General features: G+C 39.9%; 1 protein-coding gene and 1 long non-coding RNA gene across 3 annotated transcripts in view; one reads left to right on the forward strand and one right to left on the reverse strand.

The window, feature by feature from the left end:
- LOC134660882 (adenylate cyclase type 6-like) overlaps nucleotides 1-17,016 on the forward strand; it is a 284,528-nt gene that overhangs the window by 226,998 nt on the left and 40,514 nt on the right. The window contains exons 6-11 of the mRNA XM_063516728.1: nucleotides 3,134-3,297; nucleotides 3,453-3,634; nucleotides 4,199-4,319; nucleotides 6,357-6,513; nucleotides 6,750-6,899; nucleotides 16,024-16,145. Of these exons, the coding sequence (XP_063372798.1) occupies nucleotides 3,134-3,297; nucleotides 3,453-3,634; nucleotides 4,199-4,319; nucleotides 6,357-6,513; nucleotides 6,750-6,899; nucleotides 16,024-16,145 (896 nt within the window). The remainder of the gene's footprint in view (nucleotides 1-3,133; nucleotides 3,298-3,452; nucleotides 3,635-4,198; nucleotides 4,320-6,356; nucleotides 6,514-6,749; nucleotides 6,900-16,023; nucleotides 16,146-17,016) is intronic.
- LOC134660963 (uncharacterized) overlaps nucleotides 1-17,016 on the reverse strand; it is a 230,232-nt gene that overhangs the window by 159,202 nt on the left and 54,014 nt on the right. For both annotated transcript variants that reach the window (XR_010097912.1, XR_010097913.1), the window contains exon 2: nucleotides 9,138-9,425. This is a non-coding gene — a long non-coding RNA (uncharacterized LOC134660963). The remainder of the gene's footprint in view (nucleotides 1-9,137; nucleotides 9,426-17,016) is intronic.

A 17,016-nucleotide genomic window follows, 5' to 3' on the forward strand; every position in this document is an offset into this window, starting at 1 on the left:
TTGACTTTTCGGTGTGATATATTACTGTATTGATTGATTAGTATGAAATGTTTACTTCCTTCGGTTTTGGTATTATGTGTTTCTAGGAAATATATGAAAAGACAAGGAAATAATAGAACATTACTGCCGAGGATAGGAAAGCAAAGGATTGAGATATTTGAGATATTTGGGTCACACAATTAAGAAAAAAGTCACTTCTGTGGACAATACAAAAGTTAACGACTCTGAACATATTATACATATAGGTATCCCGTTTTTCTTATTTGAATCTCAAGTATTGAAAAAATATATCCCGCCTGTAAAGGATGCTGCGTATAATTTTCTTTATTCACATAGCGCTACTCTCGTAGCTGATCCCACCGTTTTCCCGCTTTGTAGAGGAATGCAACTACAAACAGAGAACCCACCGAGAGGGTTCCCGGCACTCAATGTGCTTTGCGATGTCTACAGGAAAGATGCGAACGAGTTAAGCATACTATAATATGTGTATGACCAATTTAGATGGGCGAGATTTGTCAGACCTTTTATTTAAAAAGCCGATTTAAAAACGAAAAAGTAATCAAAATACTTTAATTCATATATGAGTAACATAAGGTTTAACTTCTAGCGGCCTCCAAGGAAAATTGGCAATCGAATTGGAATCAACAGTATTATAAAATAGAGTTGAATTTGTTTTGTTATAAAATCGAACGAAACAAAACATAAGAAACTCTGTCTGTTCCATTGAATTAAGATTTAAATTTCATTGGAGGTAATTCGTACTAGTATATACTAGTGGCTCTGTGAGCTGTAGACCTCGCGAGCATAGCTTATTGGGACCGTGCACGATGACAGCGCCACACAGCGGTTTGATCAATCAACAATACAAAGCTTTTAATTTATTTAAAAAAATACGAAGTTTAAGTGAAAAAAAAAATACAAAAAGCTATGTCTTACTGGGGATCGAACCCAGACTTTCTGTGTGCAAACAAAAAAAGCGATTGTTTACAAAATGCGCCATGATAGTTCTTAAAGTCCGTCAACCAAATCTTGTCAGTAGTAAAAGGCGGCAAATTTGAAAAATCGCGGGTTAGCAACACTGTGTTCAAATAATTCCAAAACGCGTGTCATCTGTGTTTTATCTGTGGAATGTGGATCGTGAACGACAGCCGTCACCTTATTTGTTTTCATTCTGAATCGTTTCTGTTTCAAGAGATATTTCTGCTGTCACCATTAAATACCAATACATTAAATAAGAATAAGCAAAGCTAAGGGGCCTACAATGTACAATCATGCTCGTTGGCGTTGTTGATGGTAAACATTACTAAAAATCTTGGAGGATATAATCAAACGGAGACGCCATATCTGTAATTTTCTGTACAAAACAGTCTGCCGATTTTTGCGGGGGAGGGGAACGTCAAATGTATGCGTAACGTAAAAATAGCCATGTCAGATAAACGTCAGTCCATACATTGTGTATGACCGTTGGCCGCCTATTTTCGACAGAGGGGAAAGCCTGTAATGTTAATGGCTACTCCGTTTAGTTGTATCCTCCAAGCTAAAAATTGAGGTTATGACAAGTATTGGAAGAACTCTTTCGAACTTTTAAGATTATGTTCAGTCTTTTGTTTTAGGGTTAAAAGGCATAAATAAAATTAAAACGTATGCCTAAATCTATCCAACAAGACCATAAATTGTGTCCTGGAAACCGTCCATAGGCCCACATGTCTAATATTTTCAGCAATCAGTTGTGACTATTTACAAAGGTAAACCTTTTAAACAGTATAAGAGCCTTGATTATATCGCCGTTCTTTCGCAATATCTACCTAATCCATACATGTTTGTTGCAGGATTAAATCTTGCCCAATATAAGGCGTTCGTAAAGTGTCATTCAATAGAACTTGCGAACTATGTAAACAAAACTTACTAGTAATTTGACATTCAGTGTCAATTTTAGTATGGCGGTTTGTTTACATAGTTAGCAATTTCTATTGAATGACATTTTAGTAGGTAGTATCTTTTCAGACAATACTTACCTATGGCGGTTTATGTACGTGTACAACGCAACCAAGTCGAAAAGTGACCCTTATCTTATTTACCTTTAAATTAAATAAACACCCAAATATCAGTTGTTTTATTTTTAATATGTATATTGTACAATATATACCAATCAAAAAAATTACACAGGTATGTCATATTCATCCAGAACAGTACACTAATTTACATTAACAAGTGGCATATTATATTGTAAATAACAAATATATGCACTATCTAATTATCTGCATTTTGATATGATTTTATTTTAGTAAACTTAGAAGACATAGATAGGGAACAAAGAGAATATAAGCAGTTGTTTTTGATATCTTCAAATTTGTTCATCATTTTGATTAACATTGTTTTAACATCGCTTTTAAATTGTCCGTCCATGTTTCAATTTTTTTCAATAAACCGCGAGTGACAATTTGAATTGACGTACGCAGGGCGCGCTCAGCGGAAAAAAAAATCTGTTGGTTCGATGTACATTGCTGCTTTTCTTAGCGCAATACTGCTCTTTGAGTGTTGCCCTACTTTAGTTTGCTTTACATTGCTACTGACAAGATTTGGTTGACGGACTATAGCTAAGCTGACGAAATTCGGCTACTCATTCTCGAGTACAAACTAAATATCTAAATACCGCCTAAACCAGCAATACAATTTTTCTGCATTTTTTGCCATTTACTATGTAAATATGTCTCAAAAAGAAAAAACTCTTATGATACCGATACGACTATTTGTTTAGGCGGGAGCTATCACGACTCCGCCATTTTGAAAAATTTCCAAAAACCGGATCGACAAAAAAAATTATTTAGTCATAGAATTCGGTCACAAAATTTCACGAAAATCGGTTAAGAATTGCAACCTGTAGAGGAGAACATCCGGACATACAAAAGCAAAATGCCCGAGTCAAAACGTAGACCTTCGCTACGCTGCGGTCAATTAGGCCATTAAACTCCAATACTCCCAATCGGTTAAATCCATCTTAAACCTTGTTGGAATGCACGAAGGTTGATATTAGGCTGTAGCCGCGCGTCAGTTGACGTCATTGTTGGTCAAAGGGTTACCATTAGTCGATGTCTTTGGTGGTCAAATGGTTAACCATACTTTTTGTCGTCAGGTGGAGATGCTATACCAACGCTACTTCCTCCGCATGAACCAAACCAACATGACGCACCTCCTGGGCCTGCTACTGGCCGTGTCCATGGCGCTGATGCTGTGCCACATCCGAGGGTTGCTGCTGGCGCAAGAACAGCTCGCTGAGGAGCTGGCTCTAGCTGACAGGTATACTTGGATTAAAATCTGTTAAAAGTCAATATGACGCATCTCCTGCTGTACGTGATCACCATGGGGTCTGTTGGACGTGTCCATGGCGCCATTCCTTTTTTTGCCCCTCAATTTCGTCTAGTCTCCAATATTAACTATATCTTTTCCTTCAGCAGCTACACCACGCTGATAGCAGACCTGGACCTCCTCTACTACGACTCGAACCTCCGGACGACGACGGAGCCGTACGGCGCCAACACTACCAGCGCCTTACGCCGACTGCACTACGAATACCAGCGCAACGCGCACGCCGCCAACGTCGGCGTGCTCGGCGTCGCCGCTCTCGTTTATGCGTGTAAGTGTATAAGTTAGCGCCACTAGCGCCCTCCGCCGACTGCACTACGAATACCAGCGCAACGCGCACGCCGCCAACGTCGGCGTGCTCGGCGTCGCCGCTCTTGTTTATGTATGTAAGTGTATAAGTTAGCGCCACTAGCGCCCTCCGCCGACTGCACTACGAATACCAGCGCAACGCGCACGCCGCCAACGTCGGCGTGCTCGGCGTTGCCGCTCTTGTTTATGCGTGTAAGTGTATAAGTTAGCGCCACTAGCGCCCTCCGCCGACTGCACTACGAATACCTGCGCAACGCGCACGCCGCCAACGTCGGCGTAGCATTAGAAAAAAGGTTAACAATCTTGACAATATGTCTCTTCATTGAAAAATGATTTCTAAAAATCACTAACAGAACACAAGCTATTATAAATAATTTATATTATAGTAATGTAACGTTTATGGTGTCACTTCCACACTATCTATGCAAAGTATATGCAGAGTTAGATTGGTTCGATTCTAGAGCTAAGTATGTGCATGACTACCTAAAATTTCTGAATAGTCTAAATGTCTAATATTTGTCCACAGGCCTCCTGCTCTGCTTAAGCCGACCCGCAATAAACGAGATCTACTTACTGACCATCTCGTATGTCGTCCTTGCGACCTTCCTACTGATCGAGCTGGCTGTCGTCGGCACCTCTTGCGTCAGGTAAACACAGTTTCCCTTATTCTACCTTAGGTATCTTACCTGCTGACCATCTCGTATCGTCCTTGCGACCTTCCTTTTAAACGAGCTAGCATTGGTGAGCGCCTATTGCGTCAGATAAACACCCTTTCCCTGATACTAAAGAGTTATCTTTCCCTGATAGGCTAATCATGAACAAGACCTACCTACTGATAAACTCAAACGTCGTACTAGTGACCTTCCTACTGATCGTGTACGCTATCGTTGGCACATCTTGCGCAGGTAAACACTGTTTCCCTGTCAAATAAACCCCTTTCCCTGATTCAAAATCAACAAACAACACAGGAACTATTTTCTAGAAAGATCCTCGTAGGTACAAAGGCCCTCAAAACGTTGAGTACATACTGCCCGCAAGTAAACACTGTCAACGCTACTCCACAAAACTTCTTCATTGCCATCCAACATAATCGAAAAGTCCTAGTGCCTTATACGCGCTACTACCTTAGGACTTTTTAGAATAGCTACTGTTCACAAACTAAAGGCCATAAGCCGTTACGAAAAGTCTTAAGCGCCATACATCTGCTATAGGACTTTTTAGAATCGCAACTCTCCCGCACACGAAAAGTCTTATGTGCCGTACTAACAGTAGAAGTCTTAACTAGCCATCGATGGACTTATGCCTTCGTAATAAAATTTAATTTTAGTCAAAGTAACAGTGGACGATGGTACCTTGGCTACGATTATAAGTCGTTTTAGAACGTAAAGAAAACTTTGAAAAGGGTAAATCAGATTCGAATGCGGAATTCGCAACTTGCTTAATGGTATTAGGAAAAGTTGACTGGTTTTAAGTCTAACGTGGTTAGCGTTAATAAATTCGAGGGCATAACTAGGTTTCAGGATTTTGGGGAATTATTTTGTAGGTACCTAGTCATTTGTGTGTTTCGTGAAGGGAGGAAAGTGAAATATTGCGTTTATAAATACGGCGTACTTGAAAATTACGGATTGGATTAAGGTGCCGTAGATTCAGAGAGCGGAGTTTTAGAAAAATCGTATACTTACCGCTTTTTTTGATCACACTACGGTTGTTAAAAATTTTGTTAGCAATATAGAGGATGTTCTTTAGGCAAATTATGCACAAAAACTAGAAATATGAAAAGTATTAGATGAGTTAGATCAAAAATAAAATAGGGCATTTTTAGGAGCAATCCTCATATTTAACACACAAAATCACAACACACAACAACAACACAACACATCAATCACTTTATGCTTTATGTGCTTTAGTGCACAAATTATTACGTAAAAATTGTTAAGGTGCGCTTCAGACTTAAGTTCATGATTTTTTTCTGTCGAGGCTAGTCAAGAAATCTGGACTATAAATTTTTCTCTGTCACTCCTATTACGCCTTCATTGGAGTAAAAGAGAAAGATCCCCGCAATTTACGTTATTCTGTTTACGCGGTAGCCCCTCAGGTTTCGAAAATCACTAAACATACTTGTTGGCGGCCTATCTTTAACGTTGGTCAGTTTAATGAGTTGTTAATTTCGAGAGTTGGTCCCGAACTACCCAAAGTGTAGTTAAGTTTAATCGTGCGGATTGTAAAGGGGCGAAGTAAGTTGTTTAACCTTAAAGTTAACCTGTTGTTAAAGGGCCGTATGTGGTCACCTAAAAATACCTAAATTCGAACATATTTTGTGGACATATTTGTCATTAGCATATTACGCAAAAACAATGAAATGACATACTGCCAAACTGAGATCATGGCCGCAACAGGTACATCAGTATCTTCAGGGTGGCACACCTTAAAGAGGCTGCGTGTCCACCAGAGATGTGCGAGTATGTGTTTGTAAGGACCAATAGAATCACTACACACTGAGCGAGGAAAACAAATGAAGTGACCAGTCGAGATGACGTTTTCGAAATGAAATGTCAATTGCTAAAAGTGTCATCAAATGCCGCAATGGCGGTCGTGACATGCGGTTCCTGTACACATCATAGAGAGCTTATGACATAAACTACTACTTACTAATTAAAAATATCTAAAACATCTATTGCCCACAGGTCAACGAGCATCGGCGCCGGCGCCTGCGTGCTCTTCACCTACCTGACGTACGCGACGTTGCCAGTCCGCCTGCACGAAGCGAGCGTGGCTGGAGTCTTGCTGGCGGCTGTCAACCTAGCTGGCAACCTGTACCTGGCCCGCGACAGCGACCTGCAGGTGTGTAGCCAACTACTGAGGCACGCGACGTTGCCAGTCCGCCTGCACGAGGCGAGCGTGGCCGGAGTCTTGCCGTCAACCTAGCTGGCAACCTGTAGGTACCTGGCCCGCGACAGCGACCGGCAGTGACCTGCAGGTGTGTAGCCAAATACGTACGCGACGTTTTTAATTAGCGAAAATTAAAGTGTGCAAAAACACTAAATAATCAATTGTTAACATACGTATTTCTTAAACAGATGTACTGCAACCTGATCGTGCTGACGGCGTGCAACGTGGCCGGCGTGATGACGCACCAACCACGAGAGCTGGCGCAACGACGCGCCTTCCTAGAGACCAGGGACTGCGTCGAGGCGCGCCTGGTGACCCAGCGGGAGAACCAGCAGCAGGTACTGTGGCTCACTGTACGACGCATTACCCACTCTAGCTGGCAACGTTGCCGGCGTGATGACGCACCAATCACGAGGGCTGGCGCAGCGACGCGCCTTCCTAGAGACCAGGGACTGCGTCGAGACGCGCCTGGTGACCCAGCGGGAGAACCAGCAGCAGGTACTGTGGCTCACTGTACGACGCATTACCCACTCTAGCTGGCAACGTTGCCGGCATAATTACGCACCAACCACGAGATCTGACGCAGCGACGCACCTTCTTGGGCATCAGGAACAGGAGAACCGGCAACAGGTACCCAGACTCACTGTGTGACGCGTCACCCACGCTAGCTGGCACTGCTGGTAGCGACTCCTTCGACCAGGCACTGTAAATATGTTTTTTTTTGTTATGTTTTTTTGGCTGTTCCACTTCACAGCATACCCTAGGAATTCAAAGCAATTGCAATGCACGAAAATTACTGCGTAAAAAGTCGTTAGAACTATCTTGAAGGTTCAACGGGTTATCGACTCTATCTCTATCGATAATAGATCACAAGTCAAATGATAAGCTTGAGCTTAATCCAAAGCTCGGTTTAAACTCACTTATTTCTCGATATTTCAATAAATTAGGCTCCGGAATATACAGTTAAAGTTACGGGTTAATCGAGCCCTGTATTTCACAGATTTACGAAGCAAAGCTCAAATAGCACAAACACTGACAACTGTCCATCGGTGGACCTTATGCCTTTTGTAATAAGGTTTAAGTACTGTCAGTTAACAGCCTCGGCGATGGTACGGCCTCGAGGGAAGGGTAGGATAACCTCAATTCAGCAATATACCCAGGTAAATTAAACTAGGCGGCTTCGATTTCAGAAAACAGTTCTGGCTTAAGTACCTATAGACACAGAATAAATAATAGTACTAGGTTCAAGGTTCATTCTGTAACAAAACGCGTCTATTTCGACAAATATGACACTGTCAGATATAACATTTTTAATTTTAAATACTGCTTTTTAAACAGTACGAACACAGCAGGCCTATTATGGATGACTTTATCCATGTGACAAAATATCCGTCACTTTTTTACACAGTGCGATTGAAAGTGACGGACACCTTTTTATCACGCTGTCACGTAGACAAGAACGACCATATTTAATTAGGCCATTTTATTTAAAGTTATCCCCTACACGTTTTTTTTTTGAATTCATGTTATTTCTACTCAGAATCACGAGCTCTTTCTATCCTAATAGGAGAAAAAAAGTGTCCCAAGGTTTTTTCCCATTCCGTTACCATTTTTTCATAGACTTTGTATGGCGGTTTCGGAATGGAAAGACCGAAAAATGTATGGAAATCTTGGGACACTTTTTTCTCCTATTAGGATCAAAAGAGCTCATGATTCTGAGTAGAAATAACATAAAAATCCCAATTTTGAAAAAAAAAGGTGTAGGGGACAAGTTTAAATAAAATGCCCCAATTACACAAACGGGTCTACCGCGATAATATACTTTCATTGTTTTTACCTTAAATTCCGACCCGCGGATTCCTTAAATTGCGGTAGACCCGTTTGTGTAACGCGAGAGTTTAAATTAAAGTGTTATAAGAACGACCATCATATCCTTTCTACCTGTAGTTCTGACAAAATTTGTTTTCACCTCCATTTCTAACGGTTTAAATAAGGCTTTTTAGAGGTGAGTTAGAAGGTCTCGGGTGCCTTTCATTTGTGCGCTCCGAGGCAAGTTTTCAGTGCTCGGACTTTTGAGGCTGCCGCGGGCACAAAAGCATTATGGCAGTGTTTGTAAATTTAATTGTAGTTGGTTAACCGAACTTTATGCACTGGTGAAAAGTTGTTAAGTATCTTTCTCGGTTAAGATGCCGTGGGTTCAGAGAGCGAAGTTTTTTAAAAATCGTAACGTTGATATGTTATAAACCTGTGATAACTCGGGGCACATTCTAGGGATTTCATATCGATAAAAAAAGATGGCGATATATCATTGAAAATTTCACTTTTTATGTAGGTACTTAACAAATAATAAATAACGATATAAAACGATTAGAATAAAACATTTAGTGCCATCTGTCTGTCTGTCTGTCTGTCCGTCTGTCCGTCCGTATGTCACAGCCACTTTTTTCCGAAACTATAAGAACTATACTGTTGAAACTTGGTAAGTAGATGTATTCTGAGAACCGCATTAAGATTTTCACACAAAAATAGAAAAAAAACAATAAATTTTGGGGGTTCCCCATACTTAGAACTGAAACTCAAAAATTTTTTTTTTCATCAAACCCATACGTGTGGGGTATCTATGGATAGGTCTTCAAAAATGATATTGAGGTTTCAAATATCATTTTTTTTCTAAACTGAATATTTTGCGCGAGAGACACTTCCAAAGTGGTAAAATGTGTGTGTCCCCCCCCCTGTAACTTCTAAAATATGAGAATGATAAAACTAAAAAAAATATATGATGTACATTACCATGCAAACTTCCACCGAAAATTGGTTTGAACGAGATCTAGTAAGTAGTTTTTTTTTAATACGTCATAAATCCCCTAAATACGGAACCCTTCATGGGCGAGTCCGACTCGCACTTGGCCGCTTTTTAGAATTTAAGAAGCAGTAAAAAGCGATTTTGTATAAATATATTTATGTTGTAGCACATTTAGATGTCGATATATTTAATTGTCGATAAAATATTTTGCTACGTTACTTTAGTATAAGTGCCCCGAGTTATCCCAGGTTTGATTATAATTAATTATGATGTTTGTGTAATATCTCAATCGCTGACGGACACAAATCAGTGTTTAGTTTATTATTAATATTAGAACAAAGTTTATTAATATAAGAACAAAGAATGTTGTTGTTTGACGTGTGGTATAAAATAAACAATTAAACATTTACGGCGTTATTCATAAACGTCTGCTAAATTAATCAGCTGATGATCATCCTTTGTCCCTTTCTATGGCATAACGACAGATAGTGACAAACGACGATCATCAACTGATTAAGTTAGCAGCCGCTTATGAATACCGCCATTAGGTAGCGTCTACGTCACGTGTACGTAACTAGCTTCTGCACGCGACTTCGTCTATAATGATGCTGATTTAAAATCTAAAAAATATAATTTGTCCCACGGGCCTCACACTATCTCCATACAAAATTTCATCTAGATCGGTTCAGCGGTTTAAGCGTGACGAGGCAATAGACAGAGTTAAATTCACATTTTATAATATTAGTAGATTTTATTTGCCAGTCAAGCTCGCACTTGGCTACATATTTTTGTGTATGAGTAATCACATAATTTCTAACCCTGAACAACTATTCTGAGCTCCAAACTTATTCGTACAATCATAATAAACTTTTGCGTATTGTTTCGAAGTGGTGTGGTGGTTTGAGTCGTATGAGTAGTTGAGTACTATACAAATACCTAACTTTTATGTCACAAGAAAAAGCAACTTTTATTCCGAACACTTTTTATCTTGAAAACCTTTTACAGCTACAATTATTTTTTCGACCGACCGTAAATCTAATCTATCTTATCTTATAACTTTAAACGAGCCATTCTTGTACATATATTTATTTATTTATATGTATATATATTTCGGGGATCTCGGAAACGGCTCTAACGATTTCGATGAAATTTACTATATGGGTGTTTGCGGGGGCGAAATATCGATCTATCTAGGTCTTATCTCTGAGAAAATGCGCATTTTTGAGTTTTTTCAATTTGTTTTTGAAGTGAAAACTTCTTTAGCGGCGCTGGGTACTTTCTGAGGTGGGGAAAAAATGACAAACTCGAGACAGCGTAAGGCGATCACGTGACCGTGAGGGGCGTAAAGCGATCACGTGACCGTAAGCCCCGTAAGGTGGCCACACATAATTTAAATGGCATTTAAATCAATAAAGAAAAACTCAATGTTATTTGACATTTATGTTGCGGACTCCTTTTCAAGACTCTTTACCTATGTTCAAATAATTTGACGTTCTCATGGCAGTATGTAAATGAACATGTCAATGAAAAAGTGTGATCTTATTTGAGAATGATAATAATATAAATAGAATACCTCCGCTAAACTTATGTATCGTGTTACCGGGCGTCGGTAACATAGTGAGGTGAGTTTTCACTTCTATCGGCACTCCCGGAGTGCAACCGTTGTTGCCTGTTTTTTTTAAATCACCAAGCTTGTTTGAAATGGAGACTAAACATACCATACATACCTACATTGCATTATTCTATGTATTAGTACATGTATTATATTAAATTAGATACCTACAAAAAACTTTATTTAGACTTCATACACGCTATATTAGCCATAGCGTCTTTTAAGCGTCGGCTTCTAGTCAGCGCTATGGAGAATGGCGTCGCTGCGCACTTTCGCCAACGTTGCGTCGAGCAGCAGCCATAGAGTTGGCTAGACGCTGACGCTCGTGGGGTGGCCCTTAAACAACTCAAGAGCCTGTTTTAACATAACCCCTCAAAACCTGATAGGTCTACGTACATTGACGTATATCTCAGGACTGGCCTTACGGGCAATAAGAATGGGGCATGAATGGCGCCAGTACTGCGGTGTGACACCGCTACAACGCGATTGGTTGATGAGTGCGCATCACGCGCGCGATGGTCCCAACTAGTTGCGTAGACTGCACGATTGGCTCGAATTCGTGAGTGACACCGCGGAACTAGTACCATTTTTATTGCCCGAAAGGTCCTGAGATATACGTCAATGTCTACGTACGTATTCAACAATTCAGAACTCAAACACCGTGTTCAAACTGCCATTGTTAGCTTTGCCGTTGCCCGCAATTATAGTTCCATTGTTCGAGACACCCTGTATGTACGTTGCGCGTGAATTTCAACTCTATTTTGTTCAATGTAGAGTTTATTGTGTTTGATTGGACACGAAACGAAAAAAGAAATCTCTGTCGTGTGGCACATTCGTCTATTTCAAACAGGCATAGATGTACAGTCACCTGCAATAATATGTTACACAACGAAGGCCGCAAAATTATTTGACACGATCTTGTTTGTAGAGCCATAAGAGCGTGTCACATTTTTTTGCGGCTTTCGAAGAGTAACATATTATTGCAGGTGACTGTACCTAAGTAATACAAAAAGCTGGAACTAAAGTAAGGAGGTTTCTAAAGCAACTTTAAGTTTTAGAAGCCGTAGCACGAGTTGACACTCTACGTTTACGCTAGCGACTGCGTACACTTGATCGCAGTCCATCTCGCTCGCACTGATGCGTTGGTACGATGGAGAGGAATGCATTCGAGTCATTCAGTCGCTGACGTAAACATCAAATGCCAACTCGTGGTAGGCGTGTAGGTACCTACTACCTACAGCAATAATTCTCTTTAAGTTTTCTTCATAAAACCCCTATTAAAACTAGCAATAAAATTATAGAAACGGCAGAAACCATTTGGTCGAGATGTAATAAAAACAATCCATTAATGAAAATGGGTTCTATTAGGAAAGCCAATTTTCCTTGCGTTTCCTTTTCCTGGCCTTAATTTAATTAACTAGTACTTTCCACGGAAAAGCAGTAATTTGCAATGTTAAAGTGATCTTCAAGTGGTTTTTAGTTTTGCCTTTGTGAACGTACAGTCACCTGCAATAATCTGTTACACGGCGAAGGCCGCAAAAATATCTGACACGATCTTATTTTTAGAGACATAAGAGCGTGTTATATATTTTTATGGCTTTTAAAAGAGTAACATAATATATCACTGTAGGTGACTTTACCTCAGTGTACCTATTGTATGACCACGGGCGGGAAATGGTTTACGCAAGAAGATGTATTTTTAACCCCCTTTTTAGGGTTCCGTAGCCAAATGGCAAAAAACGGAACCCTTATAGATTCGTCATGTCTGTCTGTCTGTCTGTCCGTCTGTCCGTCTGTCTGTCCGTCCGTATGTCACAGCCACTTTTCTCCGAAACTATAAGAACTATACTGTTGAAACTTGGTAAGTAGATGTATTCTGTGAACCGCATTAAGATTTTCACACAAAAATAGAAAAAAAACAATAAATTTTTGGGGTTCCCCATACTTCGAACTGAAACTCAAAAATTTTTTTTTCATCAAACCCATACGTGTGGGGTATCTATGGATAGGTCTTCAAAAATGATGTTGAGGTTTCTAATATCATTTTTTTCTAAACTGAATAGTTTGCGCGAGAGACACTTCCAAAGTGGCAAAATGTGTGTCCCCCCCCCCTGTAACTTCTAAAATAAGAGAATGATAAAACTAAAAAAAATATATGATGTACATTATCATGTAAACTTCCACCGAAAATTGGTTTGAACGAGATCTAGTAAGTAGTTTTTTTTTTATACGTCATAAATCGCCTAAATACGGAACCCTTCATAGGCGAGTCCGACTCGCACTTGGCCGCTTTTTTAAAGAGAGGTGATATAATAAGCCTGATGACAGTAACAAAGAATCATGGAAATAATGGTTTCAAATAAACATATATATTAATATGGTTCTAAAAAATGGCCCAATCTCAGTATAAACATTAGAATGTTGAATAACTTTGTTTATTAAATAATTTTATCTTATATTGTTTTGATTCCCGCAAGCGCAACGCGCTAAAAACGAACGAATGAAGACGTATAGTAATAATAATAATAAATAATAAATAATATGATTAATATATTCAATAAAATAAAAGTGCAAAAGTCTCCAATCAGCCATTTTGACTGAAACGCCAATCAGAAGCGAGCGAGGAGTGACGTCATCAATCCATGACGTATTTCTTAGAGCAGCATAGACAACCTCATTGACCGCATGCATACATACTCACAAAAGAGTTTCAGGGTTCAAAAAAATTAAGATGTAAAGTAAATATTTATTTGTTATTATATACCTAAATAAAATGCTAAATAATACGATATTTCACCAAAAAACTTTTTAATTATTTGGCTGAATTTGCCTATCATTGCCGTGTTGGCTGTTGTAACCAGAAAAAATGAAAAATTAAAAAGTAAAACTGGCGCTTGGTGATTTTCACTCAGAATTTACATGTAGATATCTAAATAATTCATCTTAAATTGCAACCGTGTGAGAGTTTTTGTCTAGAATGAGTTATTGTGATTAATGTTTGTAATGTATATTTATCATCCCTAATCGTAATATATGGTGCTGAATTGACAATATCATTCGGATTCAAGGGAAAATTCGTAACTGTAAGTATGTACCTAAACAATGTCTATCACCCTTCCACCAACTAATTCGTGACGTCACAAATCGCTTGCGAGGCGTTTTCGCGCGAGGTTTAAACTAGCTATAAAAAAATGCAATTATTTATGTTAAATCTTATGAGTATAGCTGAAATCTTGTGTTTTTCGGAACCAGTATAAGTGTACCGACAATAATAAAAGGGATTTGAAAATTTGTCATCAGGCCTATTGATTCGTGGGCCAAGCCTAGGTACAGAAGGTCTGTGAGGCGGTTTTCTTTCACTGTACCAGAAGGGGCCTCGCGCGAGGCCCCTTTGGGGCGCGAGGCCGTGGGCGAGGCCCCATTTTGACCAAGCCTAGCGACCACACTGTCCGAATGCGTTCGGAGTCAGGATTGAAACACGAAAGACGAGGCCATACATTATGCAGAGTTTGGTAAGCCTGCTGCCGATAGACGTAGATTGAATACAAGGCTAGACTCGAAAACTTCCTGCCAGCTAAACTTTGGAATGAAATATATCCCGATATATTCAACCTTCAAGAAAAGAACTTACTTACTTCCATTGTAAATACTGGCAACGCATTTGCAACTTCTGGTATTGCAGTTGTCCATGGGCGACGGTAATTACTTACCATCAGGCAATTCGTCTGCTCGTTTGCCACCTATATCATAAAAAAACCGGGCAAGTGCGAGTCGGACTTGCGCACGGAGGGTTCCGCACCATCAACAAAAAATAGAGCAAAACAAGCAAAAAAACGGTCACCCATCCAAGTACTGACCCCGCCCGACCTTGCTTAACTTCGGTCAAAAATCACGTTTGTTCTATGGGAGCCCCACTTAAATCTTTATTTTATTCTGTTTTTAGTATTTGTTGTTATAGCGGCAACAGAAATACATCATCTGTGAAAATTTCAACTGTCTAGCTATCACGGTTCGTGAGATACAGCCTGGTGACAGACGGACGGACGGACGGACAGCGGAGTCTTAGTAATAGGGTCCCGTTTTTACCCTTTGGGTACGGAACCCTAAAAAGCAAAGTCCACTAGTGCCCATTTGTCCAACCAAGCTCAAGACAAACTCTATTCGCATGTATTTATGATTTTTTCAGTCCAATTCCACCAGTTTTGGGTTTTGTTCAAGTAACCTATCTATTCGAAAAAGCGGTGGTGGCCCAGTGGCTCTGATATTCGACTTTCAACCTGGAGGTCGCAGGCTCAAATCCTGACTCGTACCAATCAGTTTTTAGGAACTTCTGTGCGACAAAGTATTTAACTTTAGTTAGAAACCTGCATACGTCAAAGCAAATCAAAGGTGTATGTGAAGTCCCCTACCCGTATGGGGCCAGCGTGGGGACTATATAGCCCAAGCCCTCTCGCATATGAGATGAGGCCTGTGCCCAACAAGGGGACGTATATATATAATGAATTATTATTTATTATAATTTTAACCTATCTATTCTAGTTCTCATCTAAAACACTGGATTTAGGCGAGCACTTGTGCCCTAGAGTCTGGGAATCGGTGAACACTAACTTCGCAATTGCTGTGCGGTGGGAGTTCTAATGACTTAACAAAGGTCCCTTACATGGAATAATAGATTATTACAGAAAATATGTTAACAGTGTATTTCTGCTTGTTACCCCTTCATGCTTAAACCGTGAACTGATTTAGATGAAATCAATTTGGTACGGAGAACGTTTTAGTACCGGAAAACTGCCCTGTTATATGTTACTAATGCTACTGACTGACGATTGACGATAACTGTCGTGTGGACGTAGCCTTATTACATATTTCCTATCTAGATACAGAACCTCTAGTGTAAATTTCATTTTTAAACTCAAAATCCCATACAACATGATACTTGACACAAACACGTCACGTCACGCCTCGTCACACTATCGAATGAAATTTACACTAGGGTTCAGAAGCTTATTAATATTATGTGTAATCTAACATTTCCCCCTGTCCCCAGGAACGCCTCCTGCTGTCAGTTCTCCCGCGTCACGTGGCCATGGAGATGAAGGCAGACATCGCCAGTCAGCCACGTCAGGAGCAGTTCCACAAGATCTACATCCAGCGATATGAGAACGTCAGGTGAGTCTACATCATGTCCTCAGGAAAGCCTGCTGTCAATGCGGCGTCACGTGGACAGGGAGACTTTTTCGCTATTTGAGTGTCCCACTGCTGGGCAAATAAGGCTCCTCCATTGGTTCTCCATAACTCCCGATTTTGTGCTATCTGACCAGTAAAGGAAGGTGTCAAATGTCGTCTCGCCATGTCTGGGCCTGCACCGGCCAGTCGTTAACAACATTATCGGCTTAAGGACTCTAACCCTAGGATCTAAAGTTATTTTTTTAACACTCCAGTTATTTTTTGAATTACTCAATGAGTTCGTCTAATATTTTTCAGTGTAAGTATACAGTCTGTGCTAGCACTAAGATCAAAACTTTCTATCTTAATCTCTATCTCCGCCTTTTCCAAGCCCTTTAAACGTCAAAACCATTTCACTTCATGTTTAGTCATTTCATAATCCAACTTTCATTTGTTTAGTCGCTTGTTGAGCCTCTAAGCCTATCTGTTATTACATCCAGCAGACAAAGATCTCAATTTGCTCCGACAGGGCACAAAGGGATATTGCGCGATGCGAATTGAAGATTGAACCATTTGAGAGTTACCTAAGAGACCCCCAGCAAGCTGGGTTCTCCATACAAACGTAGTTACGCTCTCATTTTAAAACGACTAGCTAGATTGCTCAGAAACTTTGTACTTACAATAGGATACAGTATATCTAATAATTCGTTTATGTAGCTGCAGATAGATACCATCGTAAAAAAATACATCTAATTTAAGTTTTTCATACAAAACTTGTTTTTGCCTTATTACGTTGGTTATATAAACTGGAGCTCATGTCATTGTATGTGCAAAGTTTCATTACACGTTTTAAAATGAGAACGAAACTCCGTTT

This window comes from Cydia amplana, chromosome Z, assembly GCF_948474715.1.
Source record: "Cydia amplana chromosome Z, ilCydAmpl1.1, whole genome shotgun sequence".
In the NCBI taxonomy this organism is placed as follows: domain Eukaryota; kingdom Metazoa; phylum Arthropoda; class Insecta; order Lepidoptera; family Tortricidae; genus Cydia; species Cydia amplana.